Source organism: Thunnus maccoyii, chromosome 24 (assembly GCF_910596095.1).
Source record: "Thunnus maccoyii chromosome 24, fThuMac1.1, whole genome shotgun sequence".
Classification (NCBI taxonomy): domain Eukaryota; kingdom Metazoa; phylum Chordata; class Actinopteri; order Scombriformes; family Scombridae; genus Thunnus; species Thunnus maccoyii.
In genome coordinates, this window is record NC_056556.1 from 2,691,306 (window position 1) to 2,711,695 (window position 20,390).

The following is a 20,390-nucleotide window of genomic DNA, read 5'->3' on the forward strand; positions in this document are numbered from 1 at the left end:
ACCCTTCGACCTGACCGACTTGGGTGTCCCAACCAGGAGACTAAGCTCCTGCCAGTATAGCTCTTGGGGTCAATGAGGCATGAAAGCCCCCTGACCATGATCAGGTGGCAATCCTTCAGGGAACAATACACTTCGAATGCCATTAAAATCATCAGAAATTCCACATTAAAATGCCCAAAAAATGGATCATAAGCATTTTCTCACAAACATTTGCTCTATCTGTCACATATTTCCGAATTAAATAGGACGTAACTGGTGGGATTTCACATTCTCTGCTGGTCGATATCCGTAATGTTGAAATATTCCGGCTGGTTGCCGTCCGCGGTCCTGGAACGCTGTACTGCTCTGAGTGCATCAAGGAGACAGGAAGCCATTGTAATTACTGAGAGCAGACGGAGCACAGAGGTCAGTCGTGAGTCATGACTGTGGTGTCCTTTAGTGTTAGTCTAATATTCCTGAAGGGATTTATAGTTCGTCTGGACAACTAAATGATGAGTTTATGGAGACATTTTTTTTTTAGGGGTTTAAAATGTTCCTCTAAGGATTTTGGATTTTTAAAGTGACCTTACAAGTCAATTTCTGACTTAATGGTGTTTAATTTGGGTATATTTATATGCATGTGTGGATTTTTCTGTTTCTTTTCCATTTTGTCCTTGTAAAACACTTTATAATCTTTGGTTTTGATAAGTCCTATATAAACAACCTTTATTATTATTATTATGTTCTATTATGTCCTTATTAAGGCCATGCTGAACAGGCATACTGGGGACAGATCCAGGAGCCACTGATCATATTTTTTGGGGGGTATTTTTTTTGGTCTTGATCTCAAGGTCTCCATTTTTTATTTCATTATTTTATTTAACCACAAACACCAGGTTTATCTGTTTAAAGCTGAGAAAAAGCTATGAAATGGACCTTGAGATGAGATTATTTTGTAAACTCGCTCTTTCCAAAGTCAAGAATGTTGTTTTACTTTCAACATGTAATGAACCTTTCATGGACAAGAAGGCGTTTAAGTGCTAAAACATTGAACTTTGATTGAATCAATTCCATGACCGCTGGGTAAACTCCATCTGCTGAGGACGATTGTGTGAAACAAATGGACCTTGTAGTGAGATTGTTATGTTTTTATTCATTTTTCCTACTTAAAACAGCACCACGGCATGTCCTTAGGCTACAATGAGCTTATATTACAACTGTTAAAGCAATTTAAATGTGTTTAACAGCAGAATAGTTCAGCTTTTCATCGTGAGCCATGATGTCCTATATGAACATTTGAACATTTGTAATTATCTCACATTAGACGTTTTGGTCTGTGCTGTTCTCTCTGTGCTCTTCTGACTGGTTTGAAGTGGGTGCGGCTCAGTTAATGAAATGCAAAGTCATGAACCTTCTAGCACCAATCAGGATTTCGTAATATTTGAATCAAAATCAATCCCATTTGATGAAACCGCAGAATCCTGATGAAGCAGATTAGCTGAGTTTAAACTCTTAATAAATAAAACATGGCTGAACCTTAATGTGATTGTTTCTTATTAAGCCAAGAACATCTACTGTTATAACCAAATACTTAACGATTTGAAGCCAAGTTTTCAGATGCACCACAGGTTTCCTTTGATGGTTTCTTTTAATATTTTATCTCATACTGTGTATCGATATCTGTGGAGGCTGGTGTCTGTGTGGATGGAGCAGGAAGCTTTGGCAAAGATTTATATAGCCTGTTTTCATCTCCTGAATGCACAAAATACTGAAATTCAGGTGCAGTTTTCAAGCCCACCTTCAGAAAAAACATGTAAAATGATCAGTAGGGGGGTGGGGGGTGGGTGGCGGGGGACTCTATTGTCTCCATCATCTCAATTTTTATTGATCCTATAAGACACTGACTGTTGTTTATTTCCTGTACAGCATGGTTATAGTATTTCTATTATATTCTTATGTGGACTTATCTGTGGAAGTATATATAGCAACCGTAAAGGCTTTTAAAGTAATTTTATCCCTGAACATGATCATAATATTCATATATAAGGACCCAGTGTGTCTCTGGCAGTCAATCACATGCTAAACTTAACTGACTTAATGATATTTTAATGTCCTCTATAATGTCGTCTGTGGGGACTATTATGTTACAGAGACTCATAATGTCTGTAGGCTCATTTTTTTAATATGTAAAGGAACTTAATTTATGTCCAATTATCGCCATTGAACAGTATATAATATTCCAACAGCCTGCATATGTTGTCATGATTTTGTTGTTATTAATCTGTTGACGTTTTTACTTCCTATTTATAATGATAACACCAATAATCTTCCCGTAGCAGCTCTGATGGTTCTATTGTGAGTCTTCATTGACATTATTGAGCACATCATGGTGCCTTTATCTCATCAAACAGGCTTCTTTTATAGGAATCAAACATGTTTTCTGCATTGTAGAAGGACACTTACAGAGGCAACAGTATTGGATTATGATGACATTTTATACATATTAGCTTCAGTTGCAACTCTGAAGCTCTTGGACACGAGATTTATTACCGCTGATAATTATAATGCTCATTATTGTGAGCTGTATGCTGAGGTTGTGTGATAGACTCTGGGTTTCATTTATTTATAAGGCCCTTTGTTGTCTTTTAATGCCCTTATCAAACACGCTCGAATTATTTGATTACATTGCAGTTCTTCACTCTGTGCACCTGAAACCTGGAATAACATGCAGAACATTTTAAAACTTACTTCATTTTTATCGTTAGGACATTTTAAATGTTTCATTTCATCTTGTTTCACTTCCAACTGTTTTTAGCTGACTCATTTGCTGTAAACTTGAACTGTTTTGTTTATCCAAAGGTTTCTAACATGTTACTATTTTTACTAATTTGTTTTTTATTACTTTTACTTTCTTTATTTATCGATTTTTTAAATCTATATGTCTTATCTGTGTTTTTGCTCGGCTATATTGTAAATATCTCAACATATTTCCAAGTCTAAATAAAGGTTGACTGAATTAATTAATTAATTAATCTCTATAATATTATCTAATAATACTTTTGGATGTGATATCTGTATTGTAGCCCTTTAAAATTGGCCACAGCACCACTGTATGTGATGTTTCAGAGGGTGAAACATCACAGCTGCAGCTACCTGATTCATATCCACTAACCAATCATATCATAAATCAATATCAAATATCTTGAATCAGATCTTTCAACCCAAACAAACCAAACCTCTCTCTCTGTCTCTCTGGGTTTCTGTCTCTGTCTCCTGCTGTTTGGTTGTGTTTTGTTGTTGTCGTTGCAGACTGAACAACACAATGATTCATTCAGGCAGCCAGACACATCCGAGCCGACCCTGGTCAGAGCATTTGCGTCAGTGACGCAAGTTAGCACCAGAGTAAACAGATCAGAGGCAGATAGACGGAGCCGAGCAGGAAAATATAGATGAAGTCTTTTAGACTGCTCTTCATTCGGATCATACATTTTGCAGGCGTGTCACAGCAAAATATAACTCATTATAGCCTAATTATTATTTTAAGATTTAATATATGGGATCAAACAAGCTACTTACGCATCTTTCACAAATCCTGCAGCAATTTTAAGAGAAATACACCTAAAATCTCAGAGGAAAAACTATATATTTTACAGTATTCTTAAGAAATGTTACAAAGAAGATAAAATCAGTGTCATAAAGTGCTGTAAGCTCGCTGAAAACTCGCTGTGAAGTGTTACAGTTACTATAGGAACACTGCAACAGGGACTTGTCATCGGGGGAAGTCGTGATTTACGCACCGGCTCCCCGCCTGGATGCAGTGAGTTCATTAAAAGGAGAAGTGCATCCGTCTCCATCAGATCTGATCTGATCCTGGAGGGGGGCTTACCGTGTCGGGCGGCCGCGCAGAGCCGGCAGGAGGCGGTGAGGAGGAGGCAGAGAGCTGCCCAGAGCCGCGGAGACCTCATGGTACATCCAACAACACCCACCGGAGCGAGGAGGAGGAGGAGGAGGAGGAGGAGGAGGTGGTGGTGGAGGGGAGAGCCGCCGCTGCTGCTGCGCTTCTACCAGCTCTCCATCTCTGAGGAGAAGCTGTTGCTGCTGCTGCTGCTGCTGCTGCTGCACAGGACTGATGGGGAGGAAGTGTTAGTGTGTGTGAGAGAGACACAGAGGAAGAGTGACAGAGAAAACGGTTGGTTGGAAAACACGGCCACAGGAGGCTCCACACTGCAAGAAATATCCAAAGACTACAAAACACTGCTCAGCTCTTACTCTAGAATAAAGTCAGTGGTAAAAGATCCTTTATTTCAGTAAAAGTACCAGTACAACAGTATAAAAATACAAGTAAAAGTCCTTCATTCAAAATCTACGTAATCTAAGTATTTTCAGCAAAATGTATTTTAAGTTTTATAAGTGGTTCTTGTTCTGCAGAAAAACTGCCCCTTTGATTAATAATTGCATATTAAATATTACTAGATTGTTCATACCAGTGTATCAGTGTGTAAGCAGCATTTACTTGGTATCATGTTTACTGTTACCATGTTGCAGGATCAGCCCCTCCAAAAGGTCACAAGTTAAATCTGAGGGGTCATGAGATGATTAATGGGAGAGGATATTCACATTTTGTGTTTTTCTGTGAAATACTGCATAATTTGACCTCTTTGGGTCATGAACAGTAATTGAAACTAAACCATGTGAGAAGTTTAGAAGGAAAATGTGACAAGGAGACACAAGCAGACACTGCTGTGTTGTTAGGGGTCTCAAGACAAAAAGGTTCGGAGCCCCCGGTTTAATATTTAACCAAATATTGTATTTTATAAGCTTATCATGTGTTTTTTAATGTAAAATCTTAATATGAACGTAACTAGTAACTACAAACAAATGTAGTGCAGTAAAAAGCAAAATATTTCCCCCTAAAATGTTGTCCAGCTTGAGTAACTGTACTTAGTTACTTCTCATCATTGAATTACATAAACGCTTGTCATTACACATAATTCAGTTGGAAAAACTTTACTAAACTTAGACCCTTAAATTATAATCAGCTGTTTTCAAATAGGCTACAATTTGTTGTATCTACTGTACTGGGAATGAACATTGAATCTACTGAAATCACATTTTCAGATGTGTTAATAAAATATTCAAAGTATGTTAAAAATACTGTTTGATTGCACTAAAAAGTGTATTACTAATCACATCTGTACTAATGTGCCCTTTTCAACATTATGAACTAATGTATAGTACTAGTTAAAGTATAACTAACTGCACTGTGCGCACTATTTTTGTACGAATCATACACATGAAATATAACTTAACTCAAATGAACATTACTGGTCTGATGTTTAGGTATTTTAAGTATATTCAACAGATATTTGTAGTGTATTAAATGTTTATTAATAGTTGTGACAATATAGTTTAGATATACACAAAGTACAAGCTCAAAAAGTCAGTATTATTGCAAAACAGTTTACTTAAATACATTTAATTACAACTTAATGGTGTTTTAAAATAGCAGTTAAGTACACTTAAGTATATGAAGTTGTACTAATTATGAATTTTTAATACATCGAGTACAAGATTAGTATAAATTTACATTAGTGCAGCCTGAATTGTTAAAATATATAAATTATATGATGTGTTACAAGTTAAAGCATGTTTGGTCAACAGAAGACCAACATTGACTTAAAAACTACACTAAAAACTACAAAAACGTCCATTAAGTTTAATTAACATCTCTGACAGGTTCAGCACAATATAATTATGAGCTTCAAAAGAATTATTTATTTATTATAAGCTGATTCAGTTATTTTTTTCACCTCCTGTATTTTCTCATTTCAGGATATTTCACTCTGCCAGGATCGTCCACTCCTTTCTAAGATAAATAAAGTGATAAAACTCAGAGTTAAGACTACATGACAGAGTGAAAACAGACATTTCTTGCAGCGTGGAGAGTTCCCATCTCCAGCCTCCTCACTCACTGCATCACGACGTGGCTCATGTGGATCTGAGGTTCACATCATTCTGACAAAAAAACACTCGGCAGAGCGGTAGACCTGCCTCCTCACATCGTTTTATTAAAACTGAGGAGGTGAGATTCAGTTACAGCAGCATCTCCTGCCATCATTTGTATATTTACTAAACTTCAGATGAGATATTTTGCTTTGTTTTTGACAGAAAGAGGAGACGACACACAAACTCAAACACCAGACGAGTCTGAGAAAAACTTTTCAATATTTTATTATTTTCTAAACAATTTCAGTCAGTAAGAAAGATGAAGAAGTGTTTGCCTGATCTGTGTTTGAAAGTGATTTCCTTTATTGGGAGTATAATCACAGCGTGTTGGAGTTTCAAGTAAAAGTGCACAATATTGTGCACGATAGAGGAGTTTTAAAAAAAGGATTTGACATTTTCAGCACACATTTTCGATGTTACCCTTCTTTGCATCAATATGTGTTGAAACCTGGATGTGCAGTATTACAAGTAGTGCAGCTTCAGGGTGAAAATGACACATGTGATCCTTTATTTCCGTCAGTAATAGTCCCTGCTTCTAGTCGACGACCAGCGTGCTCCTCACTGTGGGGAACAACTCGAAGAAACCCTGCAGGAGGAAGCAGACATGAAGTAGGACTGCAGTTTAAAACAGACACAAAATTAAAGAAAATGTGACACATCTGCAGGAGATCTACATAAAAAGAATGCTTATAAATGAAAACACTGTGACTCATCTGTTATTCGAGTCATTTAATTCCTGAATTACTTGCAGACCTGACGAGATATGTGAATAACGTCCATCTGCAGGATTCATGCGTGATGCTTCAGTGTTAAGAAATACAAACCAAGGAGAAAAAGGTGGAAATGTTTTACTCAAGATCTCCCTCTTCTCTCTGTTCTCTCCCTCTCGCTTTCTCTGTTTTCAGGGCGTTGGTTCAACAAAGTTTAAACGTCGGTATCATTAAATTAATTTCCATCCCTGATAGAAATGCCAGATCACCAAAACTGGATTGGCTGACACACATTGACCCATTCAGAAAGATCACGATGAGGGTTTGGCGTCACTCTGTCGGTCTGAATGTGGTGTAACAGTCCGAAACCCAAAGATATTCAATTTATAAAGATATTAAACAGAGAAAAGCAGCAAATTTGAGAAGCTGGAACCAGAGAATGTTTGGATCCAAACAGTTTTGCAATATATTCTAACTTTATGAAGCTCAGTTTTTGTTGAGACTGTCAGAGACGTGTTGATTCAACTCAAAACAAAGGGAGAAATTACATTATTGCCTTTGTAGTGTTTGTTTGCAGTAACGTTTTGACTTCCTACTCTTGCAATCATCACCAAACAACCCTCTGCAGTGGCGTTCTCACCAGGAGCCTCCCGCAGAGAGTGCAGGTGTGTTTGTTTCGCAGTTGAGGGTTACCTTGAAGAGGGAGGTGCTCTGCAGGACGCTGGAAGTGCAGCACATCTCCCTGATGGAGTGCATGGAGAGCTGCGGAGCTCCGATGTCGACCACAGGGACGCCGAGCCTGGCGGCCAGGATGGGTCCGATGGTGGTTCCACACGGGCTGTCGTTACGCACCATCACGTCCTGCAGGAGGAGGGGTCAGAGGTGATTAAAAATGATTAAAAATGACTGAAAACATCTGAATTTCTTTCATTTACTTCATTGTTTTCCAGAATAGATTTATTTAGTTGCTCAGTTTTAGCCTGTGTGCCCTCTAGTGGCCATCAGGAGGCTCTGCAGTGTCTACAAACAGCACTGAACCAGGATTCATAAGCTGTTCCCTCAGTCTTCAGGTCAAGTTGGAAACATCTTAACTATGACATGAACACTCCAACAGTGTAACGATTAACAGACATAAACCCAGAAGTCAGAAACTTTCTGACTTTTTGAGTTGGAAACATGTCCAACATTAAAAAGCTGCTCTGGTTGTTCGGAGTTAAAAAACTACAACTAGCTCTGCAGAGGAATTAGAGAAAACATTACAAACGGATCAAGAACAGTAAAGTACAGCTTTAATTAGCTATATGAGTCAATAAAACATAAACCTGCATTGTATTTGTCCACCAGCTTCCTCATGTTGTTTGTTTTCTCGTTATTTCAATCTGGTCCACGGTTGAAAATTAGCCACTTGGCTAACACTGATGCTGATAAATGTGCATTGTTCATGTTAAAAAAATTAAATAAATATGCATCATCTGTTCTTAATTTTGTTGCTTCTTTCTTTTGTTGGTTAAGAATCAGATGTAAATGACTCATTTTCCTAAACCTCTTCAACATGATATAACTTCAACTTTTGTTGATATTAAAGTGATTCAGCATCTGCTAGTTTCATTAAGCCAAATTAAAAACAGAAAATACTGATGAAGAGATTTGGTGTTTGTAGATATACTGTAGATTAAGATCCAGTCATAAACAACAACATCTTTTCAACGTGATCAGGGAACAAAAACTTGGTTTATTTGCATTTTGTTGTTGTTTTAGTTGCGCCTTGTTGTGTAATTGTGTTGTAATGTTTTAACTGGAGGATTTCACAGATGTGAGTCTGCAGCTGCGACGTTGCTGAAGCTGCTCAGGTGTCTCTGCTGTTATTAAACCTCAGCTCAGCTTTTCACTGCGGGCGACACACACAACAACCTTTCCCCCGTTCTTCCTCCTTATCTCCCTCTCAGGGGTAATTCAGAGGTTTTGTTCGCAGGACTGGAAAAGGATAATGTATGTATCACAGCTCTTTTGTTCTCTTCAATCTCCTTTTTCTCTTTTGTCGTGGTTTTTATTTTTTGTTCGGTTTATCTGAAGCAAAGCAGTGAATCGATATCTCACTTTACTGTTTTACAGCAATGTTTATAACATAAAGGAACATAATATGAACCCAAAATGTGTCTCATCATCATGTTTCCTTCACATTTTTTTTATTTGAAAAGTTCCTTTATTGACCACATATTTATGTCTTGTCTGAATGTGATTTTCATTAGTGTTTAAATGTCATTATGTCCAAAACAGATGATTCCTCACATTATAAACATATTGACTTGATGTTCTCAGTCAGATGAACACTGATTGACTGAGAACAATCTTTGTTTTGTGACTTTCTGTCCATTTCTGACACTGTTGCATGCGTGTTAGTCTGTCGACATCTGTGCACCATCCTGTTTTTTTGTAATTACTGTTGATGAGCTGCTCTTGTTTTTGTTCCCGAGTCTTTATTTCACACATATAAATTCTTCTCTTTTCCTCTCTTCCGTCGTCCTGGAGCAGCACAGCGCGTTGCTAGGATGCTGCGTTCGCTGCCGAGTGACTCAAGACACACAAAGAAATGAAAAGCTGCCGAACCTCCGTCTGCAAACAATACATCCGTAATCTCACACACACACACACACACACACACACACACAGTACCTGCAGAGGTACGTTGACCTGGCTGGCGACCTCTCTGATAACAGAAGCGGTGACGGCCGTGGTGGCGTAGCGCTGGTTGCTGTTGAACTTGATCACTGGACCCTGAAAGGAAAAAATGATATTGATAAAGGTGAATGACTCAGAACTCACACAGTATGTTATTAATATTACAAAACTTTATGATTTTAAGTAGCCTGAGTGTTTACATCGATGTTAATGTTTTTCTGAAAGTGAGGACAGTATGCTGGAAAGAAACGCAGCTGCTCATAATTGATTCTCAATTAATTTTGGTTGATGAATCATGAGACAGTTGAAACTATTGATGATCGATTAGCACGGTTATTAATCTGGTGTCACTGGAAACCAAAAAAAAAAAAAACCCAAAAATGCATCAATAATAAAAAGAAACATTATGTTTACATTGTTTTCAGTATTTTTACTTAAATAAGGAAGATTTTTAGGCAGCATCGATAAACAAAACTATCAAAATTTCAGCAAATATCAGATTTATAGTCAACGTACGTGAACCATGAGCCACATATGAAGCATTATAAACAGTATATGAGGCAGTTCAATGTCATAAATGTCTTTAAAAAACAGGTTTGTGTGCGTTTGTATGTTGTTATTTTTTATTGACAGATCTCTTCACCTTGTGGAAAGCTGGTCGATGGTTCTCATCGTGTTTCTCCCTGAAAACAAGATCACAAGTTTTTATTAAAAGTGAAAAGAATTCAACTTTCTGCTGTTGATTCTTTATAATCTGAAATAAAAAAAAGAACGACTGAACCATCATAACGTCTGATTAAATGATCTAAATGTCATTTTTTATTTCTTATATCTTCAGTTTCCTGCAGTATGTGTTTACATTTAGTTTATGTGCAACTGATGATAAAAATGACTGGATTTGAAGCTTTTTGATTGAGGATCAACTGTGATTCAGCAGTAAAATCACAATTATATGAAATAATACATCAAATATAAAGTAAAAGAAAATGTCAGTTTGCATGATTTCTTCTGTATTTTTGAACCAGAACTTTTCTGTTCAGTATTTCTATAATAAAAACATATTTTCATTCATCATTAAGGCTTCAGTCACTCTGCTGTGTTTCTTAGTGTGTCATTGTTACTGACTGGTAGTTCGGATGGACGGCGTGCGCCATGTCGGCGCTGATCATGAAGGAGAGCGGCGCCGCCTGCTGGAAGGCGGTGAGGTTAGACGGGGAGGCGGAGAGGCGGCTGAGGATGAGCTCCGTCAGGTTGGACTGAGCACCCTGAGCGCTCTCTGACCCCACCTGCAGGACACACACACACGGACACACACACACACACACACTTCATGAAGGCCCAAACACACTTTTTAAAACATACAGATGATACTCTGCTCATATTCAAATGTCTTGTTTTGACCAACCAACAGTTAAAACCAAATATATTCAGTTTACAAAGATGTGAAACAGAGAAAAGCTGTAATTCTTCACATCTGAGAAGCTGGAAGCAGAGAATATTTTGCATTTTTGCTTCATAAATACTGACAAGATTAATCAATAAACTGTTAATATCATTTCTGTGGATCAACAAATGGTTTAATCATTTCAGCCTTAGTTTCCGAAGCTTTTACTGAACATTATATTGATGTTTTTTAAGCCTTTGTTTCACTTCTTCCTCTGAAACTTCACTTTTTTTTCTCCTACAGACTCGAACGCGTCATCACAAGCTGACAGAAGAATGGAAACCACCTAAAAAGATCAACCACAGTTTCATTCTTTCTTCTTCTTTTGTTGATCGAAAATAAGTGAAACGTTCCAACACGACGGTCTGCAGGAATGAATCTGTTTGTTTGTACACTTGTTTCCCATTTTCCACAAGCTCTTTTTCAGCCACATGATTACTAATCACTTGAAACAATTGTGTGCGAAAAAACACAAAGCAACAGCTGTTCGGGAGACACAACACGCCACGAACCAACTGCCACGAGGCGTTCAAAGTCACTTTTTTTTCCCCCTCATCAGACGAGTCGAGGAGATCTCACCTCCTCGTTGTCATACAGGGTGATCATGCGGACGTTGGGATCTTTAGCCAGAGAGTCTCCTAAGCAGGACTTCATCAGGCCCTGAGAGGAAACAGAGACAGACAGAAAGAAAGAAGTGAGAACTGGACTGTTAAAACAAATGAAGCCGTCACTGCAATTACACACATCACGAGATATTATAAAAACATCTGGATAAAGTCTTTGTTAGCCAACAAGCTAATTTAATTGGATGTTTTGTGACTTTTTTAAAGAGCAAAAAGACTAAAAAGACTTTAAGCTTACTGCAAATTATTCTCATTTTTATGAATTAAGCAGATGTTTGTTGGACTGTCCAACAGTTGGGCTTTTAAAATAACCTCTATCATTGTTTTTAGACCAAACAACAGAAGAAGAAGACTTCTTAATATAAACAATATTTGCTTCTGAGTCTCTGGATAAAACCTTCAGATAGTAAAGGATGAAAGTATCGAGGCTGCAGGTTAACGGGTACAGAGATGTGATTATGTTGTGATGTGTAGTACAGACTCTGACCTGCAGGGCGCAGTAGCAGCTGTGCAGGTTGTCCAGACGAGGAGCATAAATGAACTCTTCATACACACCTCCCAACGCCTGCAGAATGTAAAAATACACAAATTACAAACAGATCTACTAAATACAAATAATGCTTTCATGTAAATTAATAATAATAATAAGTCTCTCTATATATTTTACCCTAATTTATCACTTCCTCATTGTCTTAATGAGACAGACGCAGCTGTGTTTTGACATGTTTGCATTTCTGGATGTGATTTCTGTTTGTTTTACAGTTTTTCTTGGATGAAAGATGAGAAAACAAACAGGTCTGAGTGTTATAAATGTTACATTATTTATAAAAATACAACAACCTGCTAATTGAAATATATATCTGATGGTTTAGAGACTTAATCGTTCTTTCCCTGACAAAGTCTCGTATGGTTCGTTGTCAATTAGCCTGACTGAACTGGACAACAGGAAGTGACAGGAAGTTAATGGTTTATTTGCAGACTCACCGCAGGCTGCGTGTCGGTCAGACAGAGCTCAAAGTCCATCAGAGCTTCAGGTTGGACACCAAGCTCCGAACACAAGACCTTCACCAGCGCCGGGTGGTGTTTCTCCGCCTGAGGAGGGAAAACAAAACACTAAATAATCAGCTCGCAGTTTCAAATCACTTGTTTTTAACATTTTTATTAACACAACAGATGAACAATCAGACATCAAACTAATATAATGTATTTATTCAGTAAGGAATATTTAGGTGATACAGCTTATGATTTCCTGACTTTATTTAACAATCTTTGTTTGTGTTCATGATATTATAAATGAAACTATGTAATATGAGTAAATCATTTTTCTATACAGTCAATTATTCAACCTTTTAAGTCCTGGAAATCATCTTGATTACGTCTCTGATCTCTAAAAAGTTAAAGAACTGCTCATATATTTTGGGAGAAGAGAGTTTTCTCTGAAAATTTATAAAGAAAATTATAACTTCCTGCTATGTGTCGCATTAAAAACAAACCAATAAATGCTCTTTTGGACTCAAGTGTTTATCCAGATCAGCATCTTAAATGTCAGAGAGTTAAATATGTGCGACTGTTGGTTTTTACCGTGTTGGCAGCACAGACGGCGTCTCCAGAAGATGCACTTCCTGTCTCCAGTTCCTCCTGGACGATAGTGGCGAGGATGGGGACGCTGAGACGAAAACACAAACAAACAAACAAACCAACAAGTAAGTTTGGGCACAAACTCCACATTTAAACGACATCTCATGTTCATTTCCTGTTAAACATCCAGTAGTCATGGTTCTAGTGATGTTTTGGTCCAATCGTGTAACGTTTTGTCCTTCAGTTCACACTTTAAATATTTAGAAAAATCACCCTTTTCCTACATGTTTTCTAAAACCACAATATAAAAAAATAATTATTAATTAAAATTTCTGGTGACGCTTTATCTAACAGATCCTTTAATTTTACAGTTTTGCTGTTTAATTTTTAGGACGTTTTGCAGAAGGTTTGATGCAATTTGGTACAAATTATAAGAAAAAAGATGTTAATTTGTAAAAATTCTTTTAAGAGTAGAATCTTAACAATTCTTTAGACAGAAAATACTTTGTTTTCAGTGTGTAGTTTGTGCATTAAATGATATATTAGCATATTAAGTCAGCACCATCCTCTCTGTAAAATGTCTTAAAAATTAACTACTAAATACCTGCAAAATTACCCAGAAAATTTCCAGATTTAGTGACATCCTTTTTCTACCCTGCTTATCCATCAGTTCACACTTTAAATATTTAGAAAAATCACCCTTTTCCTACATGTTTACTAAAACCACAATATATAAAAAATAATATTTAAAATTTCTGGTAACACTTTATCTAACAGGTCCTTTCATTTTACACAAATTTCCTGGAAATCTTCTGAGTTTTGCTGTTTAATTTTTAGAACGTTTTGCAGAAGGTTTGATGCAATTTGGTAAAAATTATAAGAAAAACCTGAAAAAAGTATTGAGTTGGTTTATTAAAGTAAACACTGATTATATTTATGTTTGTATGTAGATGTTAATTTGCAAAAAATCTTTTTTAGACAGAAAATACTTTGTTTTCAGTGTGTAGTTTTGTGCGTTTAATGATATATTAGCATATTAGGTCATCATCGCCCTCTCTGTAAAACATCCTAAAAATTACTACTATATACCTGCAAAATTACCCAGAAAATTTCAAGGAAATTAGTATAAAACTAAAGGACCCATAAAATGAAGAATAACCAAAGTATTTTCTGTTTGATCAAAATTTGTATCTCAGTTTCAAAATCATAATTATCAGTAAACATTCAACAAAACACTACAAGCTTAGGGTTAGGGGTTAAGGGTTAGGGTTAGGGGTAGGATTTAGGGTTAGGGGTTAGGGTTAAGGGTTAGGGGTTAGGGGTAGGGGTTGGGGTCATGGTTTTGTATAATTTTATCTGTTGTTCTTTTTATTCTATTTCCATCTGAACTCAGTATAATTAATTTTCTCCTTTAATAATCCCTCTAAAGCTCAGTGTTTGTTACTGACAGGTGGTTTTCCTTGTTGGGGCCGAAGGAGTCGTTGATGTCTCTCTGCAGGTGGATCGCCAGGTGAGGGATCCTGAGCAGAGGTCTGGACACGTGGATCAACCGGTGGACCAGCCTGCTGTCACTCTGCAGGAGGACGAAACACACACACACACACACACACATTTACACATTTTTAAGACTTTATTAACAGGTGTAGATCAGTTTAAATTCATTTTCACACAGATTTTATGTTTCGACAGATCAAAAAGTAGAAACAGGAGAAAAAAAACTACTAAAAATGACTGAAAATGCAAAATGTTTATAATACAAATTACATTTCTAAATCCAACTTTGACCAGTTTTTCTATTTAAGAGAAAATTAAAACTGTCTCACAAAATACTTCAGTACAAATATCTAAAATTGTACCGATTATACTGTGAAAAAATGACCTTTCCTGTCAACCAGATGTGCATCAGACATCACTAGTTTTACTTAAACTGTGAATGAATCCAGACCACAGTAATAATCTTCGTACCTTCACCATAACGCGGCCGGCGATGGTCAAGTCGCGGTCGAACCAGGTGTTCCAGATGCCGCCGCCGTAGCATTCGACCCCGACCTGCAGACAGCCCTGCTTCGTCTTCTTAGACCTCGGCTTCACCTGAACCACAGACAGTCAGAGATACAATCTGATAAACACACTTCATATTCACTCAGTTTCATGTTCTGGGTCGGATGCTGAACTCTCAGATTGACATAAATATGAGAATAAACAACAGAACAGTTCTACGTTCACTGTTATCACTTAAAAAGGTCATCGTATACATCTCAGAACCAGCTGGTGTTAAATCTGTTGCGATATACTGGAAAACCTGTTGCAGCAGAGACACTTTAATTGGGCAGTAATTAAAGTTAAAAGGAGACACTGTTATATAAGCTGCATGATCTGACTCCTAATAAATGTGATGCACTTACAATAAAAAGAAAAATGTTTTTATTTTTTAAAGTTACTTTCGATTTTTTGCATCATAGCGCAGCGTTTGGAGTCAAGACGCTGTCAGACTTTGGCTTCTACACGTCCAAACGTCTCATATTTAACACATAACTACTCCTCATGCACGACTCTTAGTATTATTAGTGTATCTTCACTCTGGGGAATTCTGTCTCCTCATATTTCGACTTCCCCGTCAAGACGTTAATTAAATGTGTTCAGAGTTTTTTTCGGGCTGCTCTTTGGGGATGTTAAGAAAAGTCAAAAAAGGTCGATATGATTGACAGGTGGAAGTGGGGCGGGCTCTCACCCTGAGGCAGGGACTATCTGTGTGGGCCCCGATCATGGAGAAGCCGTTTCCTGGCAGGTAGTGTCCGCCCACGGCGAAGGCGATGAGGCTGGAGAAGTTCCTGGTCACAAAGTACTGCAGAGAGAAGACGACGGAAATTAAATATTATGGACAAAGATTCTCATCTAACACTTAAAATTAGTGCTCCAATCAAACGATACCTGCATTTGATACGCAGATCTAGAAAAAATAAGACTATTTGTATGGTTTTGCTCGCAGCCAATCACAGCAAGCGTTCTTCTATTTAATGTGACGTGTGATTGGCTCACAGCAGCTACAATCCAAACAGTCTGTGGTGGTGAAAACAAGTGTGGTGTGTTTGACAGAGTTTGACAGTATGTTTATACTACACACCTGTCGACTGTAGAACTGTATTGGTGTCAGTATGACTTTAAGGGTCTGGTGTTGTAATTGTTTTCCTTAAAGTCAATTTGAAATAAAACATATTTCTTTTGAAACTCCTCACTCTCTATAATTTATAACTTTTTTGTGAAAAATCTTTTAGTTTTATTGGTGTTTGACAAACTTTCAAAAGCTTTCAAATCCTGCAACTTGTCTCATTTTCATATTTGTGGTTTTACAAATATATAAAAACACACTTTGACCTGAAAACATGAAGACCTGATGCGATATTTGCGTGTAAATCCCTTTAAGACCAGGCGCGACGTTCATGTGCTTCCCCCTTTAGAGCCGGACGTAATAAGAGAACATTTTAGATGATGTCATAGTTTTCAAGACAGGTGACCTATGAAATGTATCGTGATTTGCTGGGATACTTTTTGTTTGTTTGTTTGTTTGTTTTTTTCAGGACTCTTAGCCTGTTTTCAAACTATGCTTTAAGTTTAGGTCATAATGAGTTAATATACTGATGGATAATTTAAAAGCTGTATCATATATTGAACTTGCTGTAGCTAGAAAAAGAAACTGTCAAACTGACTTAAATTACATGATAAGTGTTTATAAATACTTATTCAACAAATCCCATTAAAAACCCAAAAAGTTCACTTAAAAAAAGTTCCCAACAAACATTTTATTTCTTCCTGTTTAAGTACGTTTGTTACAGTGGGCAGCAGATTTAGGAAATCACTACTGTAAACCTTTTTTATTTTAAATGAATCTATATATTTATGAGCCATTTTTAAAGCTTCAGATCTTCAGTAGGAACCAGAGGTCCCAGTATGTTGTTGGTTTTGGTCTTTTTCACAGGATTTATTGACCAAATATACAGTTTAACCTGCTTGTGTGTCCTTTTACTCCTTTGACCTTCCTTTAACCTTGACTCACCTTGCTGGACGGCTTGATGTCCCACTGCTCCGACTCCTTCAGCTCGATGAATCCCGCCTCCAACAGATGCCGCTTGCATTCTTCGACCACTGCGAGGGAGGAAAACGAAGAGGAAAATCTTCACGTCAGCCATGTTTCTCTTCTCTCTCTGAAGGTTTTTATAAAAGTCAAACTGATTTTTCACAGAAGCTGAAATTAGTTTCACCAGTTTGGCTACATGGAAATAAAAAGTACTTAATTTGTTGCCATTTTTCATGAATTTTCACCTTTTCAGCTCTGAAACTGAAGGAAAAAGAGACTTTGTTTTAAAAACTCATCTTTTGTTTTAACCTCTTGTTTGGGAAACAGCTGCAATAAACTACAAGTGTTGTACTATTGAACTTCATTTGTATTAAAGTCATGATCATTAAACACTTAATTTCAGCACTTTGCACTGTGACCTCTGAAGAAACTCTTTCTTATCTCTTATCTCAAGCTCAAAGTCGTCCGTCAACCTAAAAAAAAAACTACACATCTCACTTTCTAAACGCTGACACACTCACATCTCTTTGTCCTTATCAGATACGACTTATCTGTCCTGTTATTAAATCGTATAAATAAAAGCAATGATTCAGTAAACAGAACTCTAATAAAATATGAGCTTTAAAATAAATCCTCAACGGTTCCTGTGATGCGTTTGTGGTCCAAGATTTTTGCAGGAAAAAACAGTTGTTGAATTAATAAGCAAATCCGGATGATTTGATAAAATGTACAAAAGACAACGAGTCACATATTAAACAGCAAACTGCCAGAAGAGTGACAGGATGAGTTTTTTATGTTTTAATTTTAGAGGAATATTAAATGAAACATAAAATTAGTTGTAAAGAATCAACAAGGAGCTTCGTTTCTAAATTAAATGTTGATATTAGAGCTGAAACTGATCTGAAACTATTTTTTAATAAGTGAATTATTGTTTCAGTCTTTTTTTTTTAGCAAAAAAAAGCCAAAATTTCACCATGAAATGTGACTGTTTGATGCTTTTGTTTGTCGTATATGAGAATAAACTGAATATTCTGTGGTTTGGTTGAATAAAATGACACTTTTTAACATGTTAACTTAGTTTTGATGAATTTTGATGGCAGTTTTTACTTTTGTCTGACATTTTATAGACAAAAAATGAATTAATCAATTAAGCGAGAAAACAATCGGCAGATTAACTGATAACAGAAATAACCTATAGCTGCAGCCCTAATTGATTATTTTTTACATATCTGTCCCAATTTTCTGTCAGTCCGCATCAGAAGATCATGAATTAAGCAATTTGAAAATTTACCTACAAAAACAAGGAAAACAGCAGCTGACAGTTTAAATCAATGAGCAGGATTTTACATTATTACTTTAATGTGATGATTTGTTTGGTATTTTATTTACTGGATACTAAAAACCGACATTCCTGTCCAGAAACTTAAATATATTAAGACAAATATCAATATTTTGAGATAAAATTACAAATATCATGATACAGAATTTAGTCTAAATGCCTCAAAATGTATTTTTAATAAAGGCAAACATATAGTTCACCCTAAAAAGATATATTTCCAATATATATACATATATAGATATATATAATTTTAATGGTTAATGTGTGTGACCAGTCTAGTACAGGATGGGAAGTGTTGGTTTTGGGATAAAAGATGTCAAATTAAAGGATAAATCCGTAGTTTTTTCTGACTTTACCGTGATATGGAGACACTCCTCTGTTAACAAACTGCAGGAACTCTTTGGCAGCGGACTGCACGGCATCTTTGGAGCTCTTCATGATCAAAGACTGAAGGAAAAACAGCAAAAAAATCAGTGTCAAACGTTCAGAATCACCACAAGGAATGAGACAGCAAAGCCACCAGCTAACCACTTAAGACTAGTTCCAACATCGGACACAGCCATATAAAGAGCTCAGCTTTCTACTTTCCGATAAGCCAGAAATACATACAAATACACTTCTGCTTAATTATATTAAAGTAGTTAAAAAATTAAAAATTGGTTTTCTCCAGAGCAGGAAACTGCCCACTTGTCCGATAAAGGATGCACCAGCTCTTAGCTAATCTTTGCTAGCTAACCTGTACGACACTCGAGCTTTCCGTCTGTTGTTCTTTGCTCCTCTTCTTCTTCTGCGGGACTGAGTCAAAGCAGCTTTATGTGAAGGAGCAGCAGCTCCACATCCCGAGGAAACAATAATCATTTTTACGAGACTTACCTGCATTAATTGGACTTTGAAACTCTAAACTCCAGCGGAGAGAAACAGGAAACACAAACAGACACGGATCAGCTGACAGCAGCAGACAGAAGTAATCAGTGTTTTCAGACGCAGCGCCACAGCGACACCTAGTGGTCAGGCGGTGTAATTACAACACGCACATTATTTTATATTACAGATTTACTCTGCAAATTTTATTAAGAAAATTATAAATAAAATAGATTTTATGTTTATTTGTTTACACATATGCAAAATATGCAAACTGCTCTAAACATAAACAGCAGGAAACTATTAATTGCTCTCTGCATATACTGTTTACTCCTGGTGAACATTATGTACATTTAATTCAATTGACTTCAATTTAAAATTTATAAAAGTATATTTTACGTATTTTTTTATTGTAAATTCTTTCTATCTTGTTTATATTATTTAGCATTACTTCATTTTTGAGTATATTTTGACTGTTTTGTACCACAACACCAGGGCAATTTCCTTATGTATGCAAACCCACTTGGCAATAAACCTGATTCTGATTCTGAAAAAAAGGGTTTTCTGGTCCCCTGCTGCACGCATCCTTAATTGTATGTAAAGGAGAAACCCGTGTATAGGTACCAACACATTTCACTAAACACCAAGTGGCTGCTGGTGGAAAAGTCAGAGGATCAACAAATGATTCATCTTCTTCTACCTCATTGCATTTTTAAAACTTCAACAATTTTGCACACTTGTCTAATGTATAAAGTATGTTATCCTATGTTTATATTTGATATTTTATTATATTCATAGTGTATGCAAAGGTTTTTATCTCTTCTAGTGTTGATATGTATATTTACTGTGTATTTACTGCTGTAATTTATCTCCAGCTGCTAAATAGTTAAAGCACAGATAGACCCTACTTGCCCAATAGTGTCAATCAATTCTTAAAGTGCATCAATATCAATATAAAACGAAAATGAACAGTATATTTATACCTTGTTTGGCCACATACTTGATGTCTGCCTCAAAGTAACTCATGCATGTTTGTATTCTTTCCCCATAGAGGTATAAATAATATCTTGTAATTCTTTTGTTTCAGTCTTTGATG

At 36.5% G+C, this 20,390-nt stretch overlaps 2 protein-coding genes across 7 annotated transcripts in view; both read right to left on the reverse strand.

Moving 5' to 3' along the window:
- ptprnb (protein tyrosine phosphatase receptor type Nb) overlaps nucleotides 1-4,272 on the reverse strand; it is a 41,733-nt gene extending 37,461 nt beyond the window's left edge. For 3 of the 5 annotated variants that reach the window (XM_042404449.1, XM_042404451.1, XM_042404448.1), the window contains exon 1: nucleotides 3,866-4,018. In XM_042404449.1, coding sequence (XP_042260383.1) covers nucleotides 3,866-3,944 — 79 coding nt within the window. In that variant the 5' untranslated portion in view covers nucleotides 3,945-4,018. Of the gene's footprint in view, nucleotides 1-3,865 lie in introns of all 5 variants that reach the window. The other 2 variants (XM_042404452.1, XM_042404450.1) reach the window with 1 other exon arrangement.
- A 1,915-nt stretch (nucleotides 4,273-6,187) lies between these two features.
- On the reverse strand, nucleotides 6,188-19,404 carry LOC121891851 (aspartyl aminopeptidase). Of its 2 annotated transcripts, XM_042404487.1 has the most exons (16): nucleotides 19,307-19,404; nucleotides 19,170-19,228; nucleotides 18,790-18,880; nucleotides 17,074-17,162; nucleotides 15,751-15,864; nucleotides 14,985-15,110; nucleotides 14,468-14,592; nucleotides 13,023-13,107; nucleotides 12,426-12,533; nucleotides 11,929-12,006; nucleotides 11,398-11,478; nucleotides 10,500-10,660; nucleotides 10,018-10,057; nucleotides 9,369-9,470; nucleotides 7,389-7,556; nucleotides 6,188-6,571 (listed from the first exon to the last, which is right to left on the reverse strand). In XM_042404487.1, the coding sequence occupies exons 3-16, from the start codon at nucleotides 18,869-18,871 to the stop codon at nucleotides 6,521-6,523; spliced, it is 1,410 nt and encodes a 469-aa protein (XP_042260421.1). In that variant the 5' UTR covers nucleotides 18,872-18,880; nucleotides 19,170-19,228; nucleotides 19,307-19,404; the 3' UTR covers nucleotides 6,188-6,520. The 2 variants fall into 2 exon arrangements, with proteins under 2 accessions (XP_042260421.1, XP_042260420.1); XM_042404486.1 differs by lacking the exon at nucleotides 19,170-19,228 and having other exon boundaries at nucleotides 19,307-19,395.
- Between the last annotated feature and the right edge of the window lie 986 nt (nucleotides 19,405-20,390).